The 18,038-nt window shown below is 49.2% G+C and overlaps 3 protein-coding genes across 3 annotated transcripts; all 3 read right to left on the bottom strand.

Annotated features, from left to right (window-relative positions):
• Positions 1-1,915: 1,915 nt before the first annotated feature.
• On the bottom strand, positions 1,916-9,673 carry LOC123090531 (aldehyde dehydrogenase family 3 member F1-like). The gene is made up of 10 exons (XM_044511839.1): positions 9,431-9,673; positions 9,264-9,332; positions 9,006-9,102; positions 3,861-4,067; positions 3,616-3,740; positions 3,420-3,524; positions 3,134-3,294; positions 2,933-3,023; positions 2,708-2,857; positions 1,916-2,584 (listed from the first exon to the last, which is right to left on the bottom strand). Exons 1-10 carry the CDS (start codon positions 9,641-9,643, stop codon positions 2,348-2,350), a joined length of 1,455 nt encoding a protein of 484 aa, XP_044367774.1. The 5' UTR covers positions 9,644-9,673; the 3' UTR covers positions 1,916-2,347.
• Positions 9,674-11,825: 2,152 nt separating this feature from the next.
• LOC123090532 (protein ECERIFERUM 26-like) lies at positions 11,826-13,526 on the bottom strand. The gene is made up of 2 exons (XM_044511840.1): positions 13,014-13,526; positions 11,826-12,902 (listed from the first exon to the last, which is right to left on the bottom strand). The coding sequence occupies exons 1-2, from the start codon at positions 13,443-13,445 to the stop codon at positions 12,075-12,077; spliced, it is 1,260 nt and encodes a 419-aa protein (XP_044367775.1). The 5' UTR covers positions 13,446-13,526; the 3' UTR covers positions 11,826-12,074.
• Positions 13,527-14,960: 1,434 nt separating this feature from the next.
• On the bottom strand, positions 14,961-16,762 carry LOC123090530 (3-ketoacyl-CoA synthase 5-like). The gene has a single exon (XM_044511838.1). The coding sequence runs from the start codon at positions 16,689-16,691 to the stop codon at positions 15,213-15,215; it is 1,479 nt and encodes a 492-aa protein (XP_044367773.1). The 5' UTR covers positions 16,692-16,762; the 3' UTR covers positions 14,961-15,212.
• Positions 16,763-18,038: the final 1,276 nt, after the last annotated feature.

The following is an 18,038-nucleotide window of genomic DNA, read 5'->3' as shown; positions in this document are numbered from 1 at the left end:
TGGGATATGCCGGAATCGTCTCCAACAATCAGTATGCCAACATTCATATTGTCGGACGTTTGAATTAGATACTATAATTCTGTGATATGTTCTAGATTTACTGCTATCCTGATGTGACGTTCCCTTGAGTACAAATTCCACGTACTCCCTCTAGTATGCTGTTAAGACTCGGCATAAAATCTCATGACAGTTGGTGCCGATCGTGGGGATAACTAGTAGAAAACATGGCTTTGGTCCAGGCCTGAAAAGGGCATTAATCCTAGTTCTCCTACGAACCGGGACTAATGGGTGCATTAGTCCCGGTTCATGAGGCCAGGCACCGGCCGGGCGTCGAGGGCCATTCGTCCTGGTTCGTCTGACCTCTTTGGTCCCGGTTCCAGACACGAACCGGGACCAATGGGCCTCGCTCCTGGCGCAGCACCTTTAGTCCCGGTTGGTGACTGGAACCGGGACTAAAGATCAGTCTTCCGTCCCGATTCTAGCCACCAACCAGGACTAAAGAGATGCCTATATATACCCTCGCCCCTGCCCGCTCACTCCTCTGTTTTTTGGCCGTGTGGGAGGTGTGGGTGCGCTGCTCTCTTTTCACTTCTATGCATGCACATGAGATGTTCGATGAAATGCTAGAGCCACACTTAAGCTTTCTCCTCTCTAAGCTCGACCTCCAAGGTTCATTTTCCTCAAAATTTGTCTAGAATTGTATATATGTAGTAGCGTCAGATAGATATACGAAAACTTGTTGTTCGACCAAGCACGGAGAAACAGAGGTCACTTCTCTCTATATATGTTCATGACGATCTTGTGTAATTAATGGTTTTTTCATTTGCTTACTAGCTAGCGTTGAGTTCTCTCTATATGTATAGTAGCCACGACCAAGCACGGAGAAAGAGAGATCACTTCTCTCTATATATAGTAGCTAACTAACACAATATGAAACTCAATCATCCAAAACCACTAACACCCCCCCCCCCCCCCCCCCCCCCCCAACCCCCAAAGGAAAACAAAAACCACAGCGACTGCGAGCTGCAGACGCGTGGCTGCCTTTTGGTCAACCGGCACTTAAGGATCTCTTGTCTGGGCGCCCCACAGCGGCCACGTGGAGCATCTTTGGTCCCGATTCATAAGTCAATCAGGACTAAAGGTTTTGGGTATTAGTCTTGATTGTTTTGTCCCGGTTTAAGAACCGGGACTAAAGGCCCTTGGAACCGGGTTTAATGCCCTTTTTCCACTAGTGGATGTTATGATATCATAACAGATGTATCGCAACATTTTCATCAGCAGGGGACATGATCTTACGACGGGATGGAGTCCTCGTCGTATGACCCCAACTATGTAGGATGTCAAGGGGAAGCTTGCATCGGCGTCCCTAGATATGTGAGCGGCGGATACTACGACGTCCATGGTTATGCACGAGAAGTGGTATCCAGCTTGAGTGCCGTATCCTCTCCGGAATATTCCAAGACCTATAACATGCCTGCGTACCAGCCCTACAAGGTTCCATGGTTTGGATTGGAGGGATTCCATACCTACTCGCCAAGTTCACAATATTAGGGATACTATGGTTATCACGATCGTGTCCCCTCATCATCATCAGCCTCATCAAGCGGAAGTTGGAAGCAGCTTGCATCTAGCCAATCTAGACACGTTCCCAAACCTTCTCATTGGAGACCCAGGCATGGATCATGTTTTAGTTTGCTCCACCAATATTTCATCTTTTGGCTAGAAAATATTATCCTTCTGTGGCTATATATTATTCTGTATCAGATTATTAAATAAGTTCAATGTAGCACATTTTAGTAACCACAGATTGAGTCTTACTTATTAAATTCTAGTTTAATTTCAAAGGTTTTCTCTTTGCCTAGATCCTGCCTAAATTTGTCTAGGGTTTAGAGTTTAGGGTTCAGGGTTGTTATCCTAAATAACAAATTGTCCAACCGTTGAGGAATCACAACATTTATAGGAATAGGTTACACATGTACACAATCCAATTTTGCAATCCAATTAAATAGTATATAGAACTTATGTTGTACTCCCTCCGTTTCCAAAATATAGTGCTTCCTCTATTCCTATGCTTCAACTTTGACCATAAATTTCACCAACGTGATCGACTGTGGCGGCAGCAAAAGTTATACCAGTGAATTCGTATTCAAAAGAATTTTTCAATATTTTTTTGTCCCGCTGCAGTCGGTCTCGTTGGTTAAATTTATGGTCAAAGTTGGACCTCGGAAAACGCGGACGCAGCATATTTTGGAATGGAAGCAATATGTAATGCATATGCTTTGGTGCATACGGTGTAGCTTCTCTCTCTCTCTCGTCCCCGGTCTTTTTGTCCAGATTGTTTCTTCAGTCATCTCCTCAGGCCGAGCAGGCCGAGGAGTAGAAGTATGTAGTTCGTATTATAGACACGCCTCAACATCTCAGTCTTAGTGTCATCCCACGGCGGGTATCTGAACATGAACTCGATCAGGAAGCTTCTCTTGAACACCGCCTTTTTGTGGCTGAAAAGCTCAAAGGTGTACTTGCCATGGTACTGTCCGAATCCGCTTTCCCCGACGCCACCAAATGGGAGGCCTTCCACCGCGTACTGCAACAACACAATAATCACGAGTAGGTTGATATCAGTAGTAAAAAGAATGAGAACACCTCAGACTTTTATGCCATGAAAACACGTGCGGGTCGGAGGAATGAGGTTGATAAGTTTGCATACCTGCACAATTGCGTCATTGAACGTGACGCTCCCAGAGGACGTTTCATCTATAATCTGATGCTTCAACTTCTCGTTTTTTGTGAAAGCGTAGATTGCGAGCGGTTTCGGCATCGAATTGACGAACTTAATACTATCTTCAATCTTCTTTACCTAAAGGCCCACATGTACATACAATATCAGATTAGCATTAGAATCTGCCATGTATCGTTATCCATTTGGGCATACCGTGATGATCGGTAGCAGTGGACCAAATATCTCCTCGGTCATGATGTCGGAATGGAGTGGGGGGTTTAACAATATGGTGGGTTCAATGGTCCTGCGGCATAGGCATAGTGGTATGAGGCATGAATTCCAACATGTCCATGTACATGTTGTATCCATAAGAAGCATGCACACACACTAAAGCAGACATTTTTCACAACTTACAAGGTCTTCGGGTTCACTGAACCACCATGCACCACAGAAGCCGCCACCTTATCATCCACCAGGAAGTTACTTAACCTCTGGAAGTGCTTTGCATTTAGGATCCGGGCCATGCACTCTGGTGTAGTGGTAAACCTCTTGACTGTTGATTTTAGTAGCCCAATCTTGAGAGAGAAAAAAAAAATTAATCCATGCTCAAGTAGCAAGAGTCGTAAGATATATCTAGTATCTATGTCATGTGATTTTATAGTACTATATATAGTTAACGAGATATCAGAGTGGACCATACAAGGATGGGTGCAAATTTCTCCTCGACCAGGATATAATCGATGGCAGCGCAAGCTTGGCCGGCACAAACTGACCATTTCGCTCCCGCCATGCGATTCACGGCAATCTGTGTGACCAGTACATGGAATATACATCAAACCTGTCATTCAATGTGACTACTGTTGCAACTGAAAACATGACAAGACCCTGAGAGTTACCTGCCTATCCCTCTTACTATATAGCTGATCAACAATGCATGGGCATTTTGAACCAAGTTCAAGCACGACAGGGGTCAAGTGCTTTGCTGCTTTCGTCAAGATAGTGCGCCCTACACGAGCACTACCTGGACAACATAAATAAATGAGCATCATATACAGACACGCAAGAACAACAAGCTGATGATCTGTCGCTTCTGATGACTACTCTGTGGAGAAGTGACGTGATTTTTCAAGTTTGTCCTTACCAGTGAAAAGAACTTTATCCCATCTGAGCTCCATGAGTTGCTCTCCAACTTCAGGTCCACCCAAGACGACCTTCACAGCCCTAGGATCGAGGTACCTCGGTATGTTGGCAGCAAGGAATGCTGCAGTATATGGCGCTAGCTCAGATGGTTTTACAACCACAGCGTTGCCAGCTGCTAGTGCGCCGGAGAGTGGCTCCAGAGCCAAACCTGCATTACAGTACATCGCCACACCCACATGAGGTAAATATCCTTTTCCTCAAACAGGAGACATGATAAGGAATTGATCATGCAAAACTTGTACACAAGAGCGAGACACAAACACGACATGTTTCGACTATATACATTGACATAGTGTGAAAACAATTAGATTGTCCATGAGTAAACATCAATCTGGCGAAAATGTAGTGCACGTTTGTTGGTGACATGGACTTGCATCCCACATTTGTTCCTAGAATCGAGGACAAACTATTTTGGATCTCACCACTATTCCTAGTACAGATTTTACACCTCTTCGATTCATAGATTTCAAAAACACATTCCCACAAAAAGTTCAACAAACACTGAAATTGAAAAAATGCATGTTTGTAATGTTTGCCCACCTGAGTCCTGTATAACTGAATTTATGCCAAAGTGTATCTACATTGCACCAATGGAAAAAATGGATCGTTCCAAAGATGCTTTAGTGAAAGGAAATTTTTCTTTGTGATTACACACACTGACGCTACAGAGTTGCTCAAGTATGTGAAATATAAGCACCACACACTAGAGCTCGCGCACGGCAACTCATTTACAGGTACTTTCGTTTCTATTAGCTATTCCTTATTATCATGAGCATGCGATGCTGCATAAATTAGACGTGTTTTTGTTGTTCAGGAACGAAGGTCCTAGCATACATAATAGGGACAAGCATTGGAGCATGATCAAGCATATGATAGTAGCATCCATCGAAGGAGTGGAGAAGGAGCTTGAAATGTACATTTTGGGACATTGAACCACCATAATGATGTGAAGACTAGGGAAAAATAACTAAACTTCATTTCATAAAATTCCGTCCATGGCTATCTATAGGCTGGAGCCACCTTAATTTTGGCCAAGTACCATGTATTTCAGACTAAGACACATTAGATAGTTTGTAGAGTTTGTATTCAGGAAGGAAATATCCCCAAAGTTAGATTCAGTCAACTCCTCCATGGCAGGTCAAAATCTTCTCTTATCCATTTTAAATACCACCCCCTTGAGTGTCCTTTAGAGTTGGGTTTTTATTTAGTTAAAAGTGGGCCAACGGCCAATGACAAACCCCTACAGGAACCCCAACTTTCATTTAAACTTTGTCTATATTCAGAAGATAATTAGGAGTAGATGGTGTTATACCCTTAAAATGTGCGTTGCGGCTTTGAGCTGTTACCTATCTGCACCGCGCCTTGCCGGGGCTCCGTGCAGAACGCACATCGCACCCGTCAAGGAGCTCCACAGGCTGGTCTCAACGACCACCGCCGCCTCCCCCTAAGCAGCAGCAATAACCAAGGCCACATACACTCTGCAGCAGCCGACGCAGCCTGCGAAGTTCCGCCACCGGTTCTCCATGGGCCTATCCACGCCCGTTCGCCTCCATGTGCGCCCGGCTTACCCCATTGATTGATTGGGGTCTTAGCCACCGGGAGAGTCCACCCTCTGATGGATTTGGCAGATGGTTCTGTCTACGACTGAGAAACGAGAGAAATTGGTCGTGAAAATGGAAGGAAAATGAGAAAGAGAGAGAAGAGAGGAGCTGGCTGGAGGAAGAAGAAGGCGCCAGTTTAACACGCACTCTTCGTTCGTGTGGGCAACGAAAAGGGATCTTGAGTATCAAAATCTATTTAGATAAATCAAAGGGGCTAATTGGATTAAGTCGGGGCACTTGCATGGACAAGGTGTTGAATTATTTATATACCCAAGAGGAAAAGAGAGGGTTGTTTCCTATGTCGCACGAGATACATCTTCGCAAGAGTAAGTGAACTTCCAGTTCTAGTGAGCAACAATCTATGAACAATGTTCCATATATATGCACATGACATCCGGTTTATCATGTACTCAATTAGACGTTGCTTACACTCAGAATGTTAGAAAATATTGAGATGGCATCCGTGAAGGTCACTGGACAGTAGTTAAAAACAACCGGAAGCCCAAGGACATTGCGCCCCACATTTTTGTGGCATCTGTTAGGAAAAAGTGGAAGATAAAGGAGGCTCTTTCCGACGATGCTTGGGTGTCCAAGGTCAAGTTGTCGGAGAACTTCACATTGGAACACATTCGCCAATTTGTGGCCCTCTGGACAATCATCCATGACTTTCAGCTTGACACTCATGCCGAGGACGAGATTGTATGGAAGAACACAAATGATGGGCAATATTCCGCAGCTTCCGCCTACTAGGGTCACTTTATGGGAACCTTATATCCCCCATGGAGCATCCTGTGTGGAAATCTTGGGCTCCCCCAAAAGTCAAATTCATTGCTTGGTTGGCCACTTAAGATAGGCTCTGGACTGCAGATAGGTTGGCCAGGCGTGGTTGGCCGAATTGTGGTATTTGACCTCTGTGCAAGCGTGAGCAGGAATCTGGTGCCGACGTCTTCTCCAAGTGAAGCATCACTAGGCGGCTTTGGATCTTGATTAAGGATTGGCTTCATTTAGAGATCATCGATACCGACACTTGGCTTCTCGAGAGGCCCGTGAAAGATTGTGGGTCAAGCGGTCGGACTCCTCCATCCCGAATAGGATGGCGATGGTGTCCATCACCATGCCTGTGTGTTGGGCTATTTGAAAGGAAAAAAATGCACGGATTTTCCGCAACAAGAGTGTGCCGCCGCCGATTTTCCTCCGTTCCATAAAAGAAGAAGCTCGTCTATGGGTGACTGCTGGCGGAAAAAAAATTAGGTGTCATCTTATCAAGAGAGTTATCACTTTGTGTGTTGGGTCCTGTATTGTACTCTCTATTCCTCTCTTAATTAATATATAAGGCAAATCTTTTGCCTTCTTTCGAAAAAAACATCCCAAAAATACCTGTGGACGACTAAGGACACTGCCTAGTTTATGGACAGGAACGAAGATAGAAACAAAAAAAATTCTCTGAGGTCAGTTGTATAGCAATGGAGGTCATCTTTACAAATAAATTTGTGATTAGTATAAAATTAATGATTGATATCTAATAAGCACGTGTGTCAGCTAACTAGTGTGCACACCAAAGCTCCCGCATCCGGTCTCCCCTCCTCCCCCATCTCACTCCCGTGCGGCTGCGCCGAGCCGAATCAGAGCGCCCTTGCCGGCCATCTCCAGATCTCCTCCGCGCCATGTCCTCCCCTCCCGTTGCTGCTGCCACCGAGAGTCAAAGCCCATGTGGCACTGCTGCCAAATTTTGGGATCGCAGCGATGGCGCTCGCTTCGGCCATTCAATGGCAATGACGTGGGGTGGCGGTGACGGCGGACGGCGCAAAGGCTAGCGGACGGTGGCGGCAGTCGTTGGGCCTGATCTGAACTCAGATGGGTTCGGACGGGCCGCAACCCATGCTGCAGTACCTGTTGCGTCTCGTCGACTCCGACGACGACACGTGGGCTCCTGGGTTCGTCCCCCAACACGAGGAAACTGAGGGCTCCGGCCCCGGGCGTGGCGGTGGTGGCCTCCTCCTCCACCAGAGGTGGTCGGCTGGCTGGTTGTGGTGGATCCCTAGATCCTACGGCTAGTCCCGGCGGTGAGTTGGGGAGGCATGGCTGCCGGTGAAAACTAAGCTCTGGCAGGATGGTGGCGTCTACGCGTCGTTACCTTGTTGAAGGCATCCCCATTGCAGACACCGTCTAACCACTCATGCTGCTTCGGGGAAAATCCCAGATCCGGGTATCCCGGATCGGACGATGGCGGCGCTCTCGGTGTCGCTCTCCCAGTAGGACGCAGGTGGAGCGGCATTTCATGTGACGCATTGACGACGTGGAGTCGCAGCGGCGTGGCACGGTAGGGTCTCGGCGACGAATGTGTGATGAGGACGCACGTAGGGAGCTGGCGTTGTCTGGCGCCGTGGTAGCGTTGACGGCGGACCCGGTAATGTCGATGCGTCAGTAGCTGCTATGAAGATGGTTCAATGGAAGATGGTGGCGACGGCCTCTGCAGTGTGCGCATGCAGTGCCCGCTGATAGTGAGCCGGACCGGTGTGTGACCCAGACCCGGCAATTTGGCTTGGTTGGGGCCTTCGACGTTAGATGTTGGGCTTTGGTGTGTGGTCTGGGTATGCGGCCCCGACGATCAGAACTCCTTCATCTAGTTGATAGGAGTAGCGATAGTTATTGCCAAGATGGTGTCTTCAGACTTTCTAAGGTTTTGGTGAATAAGTAATAAAATGGCAGCATGCATCATGCTAACCTGTGCCCTAAAGGAGTTGCACAGCAGTACACACACACACATTTTGAGTAGTCAGGTTGTGAAATACATGATCTTGTTGTTCTCAGATAAAGGGCAAATCACAAGAGGGATCCCAGGTTGCGTGATCGAGAAAGGGCAGTCGAGCTATCCAAGCAAGAATGATACACGGCTTGGGTTTCGCCGATATCACGAATCAAAGGATTGTGATTATACACCTAAGCTGAAGTTTGAAACCCTCCATCACACCTTCCATGCTAAAGTTGTCCATTCGGATCGACTCCCTACGTTCCTAAATAGTTGTCTTTTTAGAGATTTTAAATGGACTATCACATACGGATGTGTATAGACATATTTTAGAGTGTAGACTAACTTATTTTGCTTCGTATGTAGTCACTTGTTGAGATTTCTAGAAAGACAAATATTTAGGAACGGAGGGAGTAGTACTTACATGTGATGCTACGATGATCCTCTTCCTTGGAAAGTGTCCAACGCGCTACAACAACTCTATTTCTATTGTGGGGTATCCATTTACTGGTAATTCGATGGTGTTTAACTTGCAGTTTCTCTTGGTTTGCGTGGTAGGAATTCTTGGTTTGCGCCACTTAAATTTGTGCCCAGTTAAAAAAATACACCAATGTAGCTAGACGTTGCAGCAAAATCCCCAACTTTGGTTTTAACGAGAAACATTTGTAGTGCGTACGTTTTGGAAAAAGATAAAAACACAACACTTGTGGTGCTGGAGCAAAGAAGTTAGTGTCACCTAATGGCAAATTCCAGCAGGAGAATATGAGCACAACGCCGAGCGGCTCTGGCACCACCAGCGCGGTCGCCGGGAAAGAAACCAACGGCGCCTGAGCCTACACTCACCAAAACAACAAGTCATGCATGCTCCTAATTAATTAAGCTTTTACTCCTTTTGTAAACTAATACAAGAGCGTTTATATCAGTATATATTAATTTACAGAGAGAGTACAAAAGAAAAGGCGGATGGATGCATGCAGACGTAGCGAGAGCTTGCCTTCTCTGGAGCCGCCCATTTCTCAAGGTTTCGGAGCGTGTGGTTGACGGACTTGACAAGAAGTCCCAGCTGAAGACCACCAAAATGAACAATATCGATCTTTACCAAAATGGACAAAAGATAAACAACTTGACAAAGTCCCATGCATGACCACGGATTTCACGCACCTCGTCTCTGTAGGATTCAGCGCGGTGCTTGCCGAGGTCGTCATGGAGCACGCCGAAGATGTCGTCCTCTTTCTCGGTGAGGAGCCTGAGGAGTCCCCTGAGCTGCGACCGCCTCCACGCGAGGTCCTTTGTCCTGCCGCTCTCGCGCACCTCTTGCAAGCTGCCCAAGCTCTCATGAAAGCGTCCCATGGAAACAGAGGCAGAGGAGCTCATCTTGCGGAATGAAGCGCGCCCGGGACCTTGTGTTAAATACTAGCTAGCGAAGCGTGCACGTACGGTGCCGTTGAAGGAAATACAGCGCGCCGCTCATCAGTGGGGTGGCTCGCTGTCACCGTCGGCACAGTTGGATTGCTCACAATCACAATTACAAGGTGGCGGTTTGCTTGCCTGTCCAAATCAGCTAGTCTAGATACGTACTCCCTGCGGGTTAGTCTACCCTGGACCAAGAGCTGCTACAGGTTGAAGAGCCATGCGCGCTCGCGTTTCCCAGTAGCGCGCTGTAGAGAAACGTGCTATTACTGAACGACCTAATAGTAGCGCGTTTCGGCCAAAAAGCATTACTGCTACGTGTAAACATATAAAAATATACATCAAAAATACATTGATCATCAATGATTTTTTATATATAGAGGCCTCCAGATGGGATCTCAAGAGGCGAAGAAAGTGTTTTATTTGCTCCCTTGGGGTTTTTGAAATTCTTCTCAGTTTATAGAGGTGGAAGTAGGGCAAAAAGACGCAGCGGGGGCCCTCATGGCATCAGACCTCCCCCCCCCCCCCCCCCCCCCCCCCCGGCACGCCCTGGTGCCATGTGGGGCCCTCCAGAAGCTTCTTCCTTAGCTTCCAAGTTGACTTTGATCCTTATCTGTAGGAAAAAATCTCCGAAAAGTTTTGGGACATTTTGATCTTTTCTGATATTGATTTTCTTTAAAAAAAACATGGCAGAAAACAGGAACTGGCACTAGGCACTAAGTTAATAGGTTAGTCCTCAAAAATGATATAAAAATGTATAAAATGATATTAAAAACATCCCAGAATAATAATATCATAGCATGGAAGAAGCAGAAATAATAAATACGTTGGAGACGTATCATGGCGCTCCTCAGGTGCGTTTGCGGATCTTCCGAGGAGTGCGGCGGATGGAGCGAAACACTTTGCATCTCAGGAAGGCGACGCCGAACATAGGCTGTTCTGGTCACAGTTCTAGGCGCCCGAGAACCCTCCGCTCCTGAGCAATCATATGAAGCAGCGGATGGAGTTGCACCGGATGTGGGAGCCGGCCATGAAGGACCTTTGTATCCGACTGTGGCCTTCAGAACCGTTGTCGAGCAGCTACTTTGGCTTGGTGCAAAAGTTGCATGACGCCGCGCCTCAGGTTGATGCCGTGAAGCAGTCCATATGCATTGAGGGAGCCCAGATGTCCTTCACAAGGACCATGATGCACGAGCCGAAGATCAAGCCAGTCGAGACGGCCACCTGACCCCGCCCCCTGGGAAGTAGCACAAGCGCCCCGAGCAATACTTTCTTGTCGTGATGGACGGTGCTCGCGCAATAGAGGCCCAGTGTTCAAAAGATGTAATGTATGAATGAACATGCACCAGATGGCAGTCGAACCTTTTATGCCTCTGCAATCCGGTTTCTTTGTTTGGTTTATCATATGTTGTGTTTTTTTTATTTTGACTCTTGTCTGGCCATTTTTGTGTGCAAGTTATCAGTCGTCAACTTCAGCCCCCATGTAGATGCTACAAGGGGTGTTTCAACCTCTGCACTGCAAACCTTAGCCCATGTGTTTGGTGCCTGAAGGCGGTAGTGTGTGAGGGAAACCAGGCAGTTAGACCATGTGGATTTAGTTCTTTCACTTAGCGATAGGAGCTTGACAGCGAGGGCTAGTGACCAGTGGTTCGCGATGTTCGGACGAGCCGAGGTGGGAACCATAATCACCTGGTTTGTGTGAGGGCAAAACCTTTGTATAACACGGCGTAACCTCCGCTGATCTTTAGTTTAACACTTGTTGGATCGCTGACCAGTTCTCGCTTATTATGACAATCAGTTTTCGGCTTTCTCCGCTTAGGTACTTAACCATGCTAGGTAGAAGTACAATCGCTGCGGTTCTCTCTTTACCCCCTAGCCGAACGTGCGGAACGTAGGAGGGAAAGTACAGGAGCCGGGCAACTCAACTATTGACCCAAGACATAATTCGAAACCGATTCATATAATGCAATATCCGTGACGCCGAACACTTTAAAAGAGAAAATGGTGCTGGACAGATGTGTAGGGCGAGATTATAACCGAGCCCCCAGTCTATTAGCCGGTCACATAGAAAAAGGGTATGCACCAAAGTGGCGTGCTTCGGCGTCGAAGAGCGGAAAAGCTATATGCAATGTGAAAGATTGCGATGGGACTGAAAATAAGGTAGTCTTAATTTCCTTTGAGCTCGAGATGTCTAACCGTACAATCTGAACTGCCAAAGCAAATACTTTATGAAAATGGATAAATTTTACAGAGAAAAGGTTTACACAGGGCCTTAATACGTGGTTTGACGTCCCTACTATGACATGATGCACGTCTGTGCCTTTGCTCTTTAGGGGAGGAAGAACTGCTCGGAAAGTATCATAGGTATAAGAAGATCACCAGAGCTGATCAGGTTTCAGGGAGCCAGGAAGAGCGTGTTCCTGAGCTCGGCTCGGAGGGCCTGGACGTCGTCATTGGGGAGCACCACCATGATGACGCGGCCACGCCCGCTGGCGTCGGACTGCACCAGCACGGCACCCCCCTGACCGACGCCGTCCATGCCGTACTCCACGTGTGCGGGCCTCTGCCCCATGATCTCCAGCCCGTACAGGTCGACCTGCTCCATGTCCACGAACGTTAGATTGGCGCCGTAGATGACCACGTCCCCCGGGAAGCGGACCACCGTGGCGGTCTCGTCGACCAGATCCTTGGCCAGCAGCGCAGCCAGCTCGGACACGTCCGTGTTGGCCGGCGCAGAGCCCGCCTCCACGTACCCGACATTTTGCTCGTTGGCCAGGGAGTAACCGCTCCAGGCGGACATGTCGGTCTTCACCACCGTCACCGTCTTCACCTCGTCGGTGGCCCTGATCTTGGCCACCGTCTGCCATAGGAGCGCCGATATGAGCTCGAAGACGCCGCCGGGAGCCGCTGGCTCCTGCTGCCGCAGCCTCTCGAGCATCGTTTCGGTAACGTGGAAGGAGTAGCACGTCATGTCGACGCCGGCGGGGACCAGCCAGTGGTCTTGGATGGGTCCGACCGGCTTGACCGAGCGCGGCGCGACCGCGGAAGGCGTACGGTTTCTCTCTCGCGGCTCGTTGATGGGGCTCATGGTGACGGCGACTGGCTTCTTGCCGCCGAGTATCTGTGCCCAGCGGTTGAAGCAGGTCGTCGCCGACGCCACGTCGCCCATGAGGTGCGCCCAGCTGAACCCCAGCGCCATCGCTCCACATTTGAAGTTGGTGACCTGCGATCATTCGAGCTCAATCACCTTTGTCATTACGTACGTACAACTTTCAGTCACTACTATACTACGTACAAACATGTAACAGATCGAGCAGCGGGACGGTTAGTCTACCTGGACGAAGAGCAGCGGGGAGAACGAGAGCTCCGGGCCGAGCACGTGGTGGTAGCAGAGCTGCTTCACGCGATCGACGGCGTCGTCGCGGAGCAAGTCGTCGAGCGCGCGGTCGCACTGGGCCTCTACGATGCGGATGCCACAGTCGTTGCACTTGACGTATGGGCGGCGCGAGGCATCGTCGGCTTCGTCGGCGTGGCGGCGGACACGGCCGGCCAAAGGGTAGTAGGCGTCAAGCCAGGCGAACATGGGCTCCTTGAGCACCATGGTGGTGACCCCCGCGGAGTAGTAGTACACCCCGCGTAGGTAGTGCAGCCGGAACGCCAGGTCCGCGTCCGCCAGCTCGTAGCTGCCCACCTCCGTCACCGAGCTCGGCACCACCGTCGACACCTGGTGCCCGTGCACCGCCGCCGCCGCTGCCTCCGACCCCATGCCGTTTGCGACTTCTTTGGCCCGGTGGGACGCGTGTACTACTGGTGCCCCCTTTACTCACCGGTGGCGGTGCTCAGCACGGGCTGGGGTTTAAATAGAGTTTTTTCTTTTCTTTTTTTGCTTATAATATATGGGGTTTAAATACAGTTGGGTGGTGAACGAAAGGCATGGAGGGATCCATGGATGCTAGGTATGGAAATACAAACATTCTTGTACATGCTGTATTATGTGTTTGCTTTTGTTTAATTCTATAAAATCGCAGTAGTAGGATCCTAGTTACTCACGAAAATGAACCTCCATAATTGACAGCCTATACTTTTTTTTTTGCGAATAGTGACAACCTATACATTGGAGCCTGGAATTTTCTTTACAAGTTTTAGAATGGTCTGTTCTTTACAAGCTAGGTTTATTAGGGTGCGTCTATGTCTCTGTCAACTTAGTTAGGTCTAGGTCGATTCACAAATTTAAGGAGTTGGGCACCTGCATGCGTTGAAGCCGCAAGCTGGCAGGCGAGGGGGTTGGGGGAGTTGGGAATTGAACTGGCCGGACCACAGAGCATTCAACCCACGGGATCGAGTGAGCAGACGTAGTGCCTGTCCATCCGATCAACGTGTTATAATGCATGAGAACTGCACCGCAGCAGCTACGTAGTTGCGTGTCTCAACCACGAGACGAGACCACTCAACAACGAGCAATGATAGACCCACGTACAGTTACGTGAGGCTTTTACGTAATGGCTGATTTGGACGTAATTAATTGGTTTAGGATTAGTGGGTAGGGCCCACCTTGGTTGAAAACAGGGGGGAGACGAGTATTTATGGAAGGGTAAGTAAGATTTCGTACGATCTTTTCGCAGGTGTAGAATTGTCGCTCAACAACACAGCATTTTGCATTTCATCCAACCTGAGAACATGCATGTCCAGGGTGTTAGATTTTATGGGCTTCAGCCGAGTAAATTTTGTATCTCAGCGCCGTAAAATATACTGCTTATATGTTATCATCAAATTTATGTTTTACCAAAAAGGTTGCAATTCTACTTACACGCACCGAGATCTAGAAAAGCCCTCTTGGTTGCAGGAAATGACGGAACTCGTGGGCGAGTTCGCCCAGTGATAGCCGGCTTAGTAACTAGAGACTTGCTCCTCCGAAGAGTACGTAAAGAAACTTGCACAAACCAGGCCGTACCACAGAGTTCCATCTGAATTGTAACCTGGTTGTTAGTAGCTGGACTCCACCAAGCTAGAGGACTCGCCATAGGAAGCAGCAAGCCGGCCTGTCATAATAACCTTGGTCGTTGTAGCCCGAGTGTTCCATCTTGCCGGATGGACGTGAAGTCGAATGACCTAGACATGATCGGATGTTGTGATGTCCCCACGGTCGACGCCATCTCCGTCGAGGGTAAACATATTTACTTGGTCGTAGGGTAGGTGCCGCATCTTCTCATTGGTCTCTGCGGAGTAATAGCAGTGTGCGCAAGATGACCCTTGTGCTAGTGAAGCAATTTTGACGCTGCAATTAATTACTCAGGGTTTCCTCGTTGCTTTTTGTATATCTCACCGGTTTACAAACGACTCACACACAACCCAAGAATGGGAGAGATACACTCGGAGACCATATATCTTATAGATCGATGATTCGGTTACAAATCTCAATGAACAGACCTTAATTTCCCAATGTGCACTCTCACGACATCTCCCCCGATCTTAATAATAATGTTTAAACTCAATGAACGGATCTTGATAATGTATTTTGTAGGCGAGCTGCGTACTAGTTGTTTCGGACGTCAGGAATGTCCACTGGATACCTGTGGATGCACGTGGACCACGGCCCATCAGTGTTGCGGGCAGGAGGGTCTATGCACTCCCACACCGCGCTGTTGCACTTAAACCCTGAGCCGAAGCCGATCATCCAAATGCGGTCGCCCTTGCGCATCCGGCCCTTGGCCTCCACGTAGGCCAGCTCGTACCACAACGAGCTGCTCGACGTGTTACCGAACCGGTGCAGCGTCATCCGCGACGCCTCCACCTGCTCGTCGGAGAGGCTGAGGTTCTTCTGCAGCTCGTCGATGACGGCGCGGCCGCCCGCGTGGATGCACAAGTGCTTGAACGCCGTGGAGAAGTCCGGGATGTAGGGCTTGACTCGCACGCGAAGCACCTTCCGCGCAACAAAGGAGAGGGCGAAGAGGAGCTGCTCGGAGGCCGGCAGGACGAGTGGCCCGATCCTGGTGATGTTGGCCTCGAGCGAGTTCCCGGCGATGGCCATCAGGTTCTTGCTGAGGTTGATCCCGATGTTCCCCTGCTCATCCTCCTCCTGATACACGCACCGGTAAGCGCTGTCGTCGGCGCCGGTGAAGGTGCGCACCACGTGCTTGAGGCGGAATCGGGCCTTGGCGGGGGACGTGGACAGCAGCGCGGCCACCCCGCCGACGCGGAACAGGCAGTTTGGCAGAAGCATGGCGCGCTCGTTGCCGACATAGTAGTTGGGCGTGATGGTCTCCGTGGAGACGACCAGCGCGCGGGAGCCTCGAGGAAGAACCTGCAGGAGGTTCCTGGCGAGCCCCACGGAGATGAGCCCCGCGCTGCACCCCATGCCCGAGAGGTTGATGCTACGGACGTCGCTACGCAGGTTGTACCTTTTGATGATCACGTCCACCAGGGATGGCGTGGGGCAGAAGAGGCTGCAGTTGAGGACGAGCACGCTGATGGCGTCCGGGGTGACGCCGGTCTTGGCGAGCAGGTCGTCGATGGCGGAGAAGACGACGAGCTCGAACTCGGCGCGGGCGTTGTCGAGGGTGCAGTACTTGTGCGTGGGGACGTAGTTGTGCGCGGCCGGGAGGCATGTCTCCTCCCCGAGCCCGGAGCGCTCCAGCAGGCGCGAGATGAAGCGGACGCTGCGGTCGTTGATGCTGGGCGTGTGCTTGTTGTGCTCGATGAATGAGGCCATGGGGATGCGGGCGAGCGGGCGGTTGAAGGAGGAGCTGAAGCAGGCGTAGTCGACCAGGTACACCGCACGCGGACGGAGCAGGAGGTACAAGGTGGCTGCTACGGCCGCAACGAACCCGGCCAAGAACAGGTGCGCTGGCTGGAACTCACGGCCACGGAGCCAGCTGATCAGCTCCTCTGGCCCGAGCCACACCAGGGCGACGACAGAGAGAGTGGCCATGGCAGCGGTGACAAGGGCAAGGAAGTTGTCCACGATGAGCCGGTACACGGCCTTCGGGTGCATGGCGGCACACGACGAGCTCATGCTGCTCGATCGGTTACGTGTGGGTGTCTTTGGTGCTTTGTGGGTGTCTGATGCCTTTAGGAAAAACTTGAACTGATAATCACAACGGCAGTGGTTTTGTGTTATATATAGACTTCCATTAATGATTCTAGTTAGCTACCAGCCAACCACTTAATGCACAGTTAGCACAACCATACCTTGCCAGCGCGCTCCCTCCACTTAAGAGGTAAGACGATAGCAGAGTAGCAACCTATACATAAATGAGCAATGCTACACGCACCGGCGAATATGCTTACGGGGTTTACCGGGCTGCTTAGTTAGGCTAATTTAATTGGAGGAAATCAGCATGAGGGCCATGAAATCAGGGATGAAGATTAGTTATGAAAGGGGTCTGTAAAAGCCCCGTAAAGCTCAGTGAGTATAGAATGTTCTCATGTCTTTTTTTTCATGGTCTCACGTGTCCAATTTACTCCCTCCGTCCGGGTTTATTATGACTCACAACATTACAAGCATGTCCCTTTTTATAAGGCTGGCCATAGTGGGGGTAACATAAATAGTATCATGCACTTGGAACTCGCAAACATGCTTATGTGGACAAATTAAAAAAGAGATGGTTATAGTAACATAGGTAGATACCGTAACATAATAAATGTGATGTTACTATGTGTCATGCATGACAATAAATGCGGCCACATGTGATACTAATCTATGATACTATGCACTATAGAGGTATTAACATAGACTATTAACATATGCATGTTACTAGTCTAAATTACTCCCAACTATGACCAGCCTGAGGACTCGCTTTGAAAAGGTGCATGCACGCAACCACTCCATTGATTGTATTAAAAGCCATTGTTGTTGATGCCATGGCAAGGGAATTAATACACTGCATGCGTGCTTTTATATTTGCTGCATGCATGTGAGAGTGCATTGGGAGTGAAATGAAAAAATTAATATGAAAAAATTACTATATGTCTTGGTCCAAGAGAAGTTTTTTTAGGCCTAATAAATCCGGACGGAGGAAGTACGTCATAAAGATGATAGTGCAAGCCACGTAAACACCGTCCTATCAAAACTGAAAAAACAGCAAAACGCTAGTCTTTAAACAATGGAACACCAGCCAAGAAGGAAATTACAATCAAGACCGAAGAATCCTCTTAACTTGACACCAACGCCCGTCACCTGCCTCTGGCACCACCACAACAGCCACCAAAGGAAAAAAAATGACGGACCACCTCCTCATGCGAGCTTGACGCGGCTCCATCGCTTATATGCAGCTTTGCGGACATCCAAGGCGGCTCGGCAAAGGTGAAACCATTACCGTTGAAAGAATCGGACCGGGAAAACACTGCGGACACGCCATCA

The sequence above is a fragment of the Triticum aestivum genome, chromosome 4B (assembly GCF_018294505.1).
Source record: "Triticum aestivum cultivar Chinese Spring chromosome 4B, IWGSC CS RefSeq v2.1, whole genome shotgun sequence".
NCBI classification, from domain to species: domain Eukaryota; kingdom Viridiplantae; phylum Streptophyta; class Magnoliopsida; order Poales; family Poaceae; genus Triticum; species Triticum aestivum.
The sequence above is the reverse complement of the archived record's forward strand: the minus strand, read 5'-3'. Positions and strand labels throughout refer to the sequence as shown.

Coding starts and splice junctions, on each gene's coding strand:
- LOC123090531 (XM_044511839.1), bottom strand. CDS start 9,643: ATGAGCTCCTCTGCCTCTGTTTCCATGGGACGCTTTCATGAGAGCTTG. Junction 3,295..3,419: donor AGAAATTTGCACCCATCCTT/GTATGGTCCACT, acceptor TTCTCTCTCAAG/ATTGGGCTACTAAAATCAAC. Junction 3,024..3,133: donor TCAGTGAACCCGAAGACCTT/GTAAGTTGTGAA, acceptor CCTATGCCGCAG/GACCATTGAACCCACCATAT.
- LOC123090532 (XM_044511840.1), bottom strand. CDS start 13,445: ATGGGGTCGGAGGCAGCGGCGGCGGCGGTGCACGGGCACCAGGTGTCG. Junction 12,903..13,013: donor CCCCGCTGCTCTTCGTCCAG/GTAGACTAACCG, acceptor GAATGATCGCAG/GTCACCAACTTCAAATGTGG.
- LOC123090530 (XM_044511838.1), bottom strand. CDS start 16,691: ATGAGCTCGTCGTGTGCCGCCATGCACCCGAAGGCCGTGTACCGGCTC.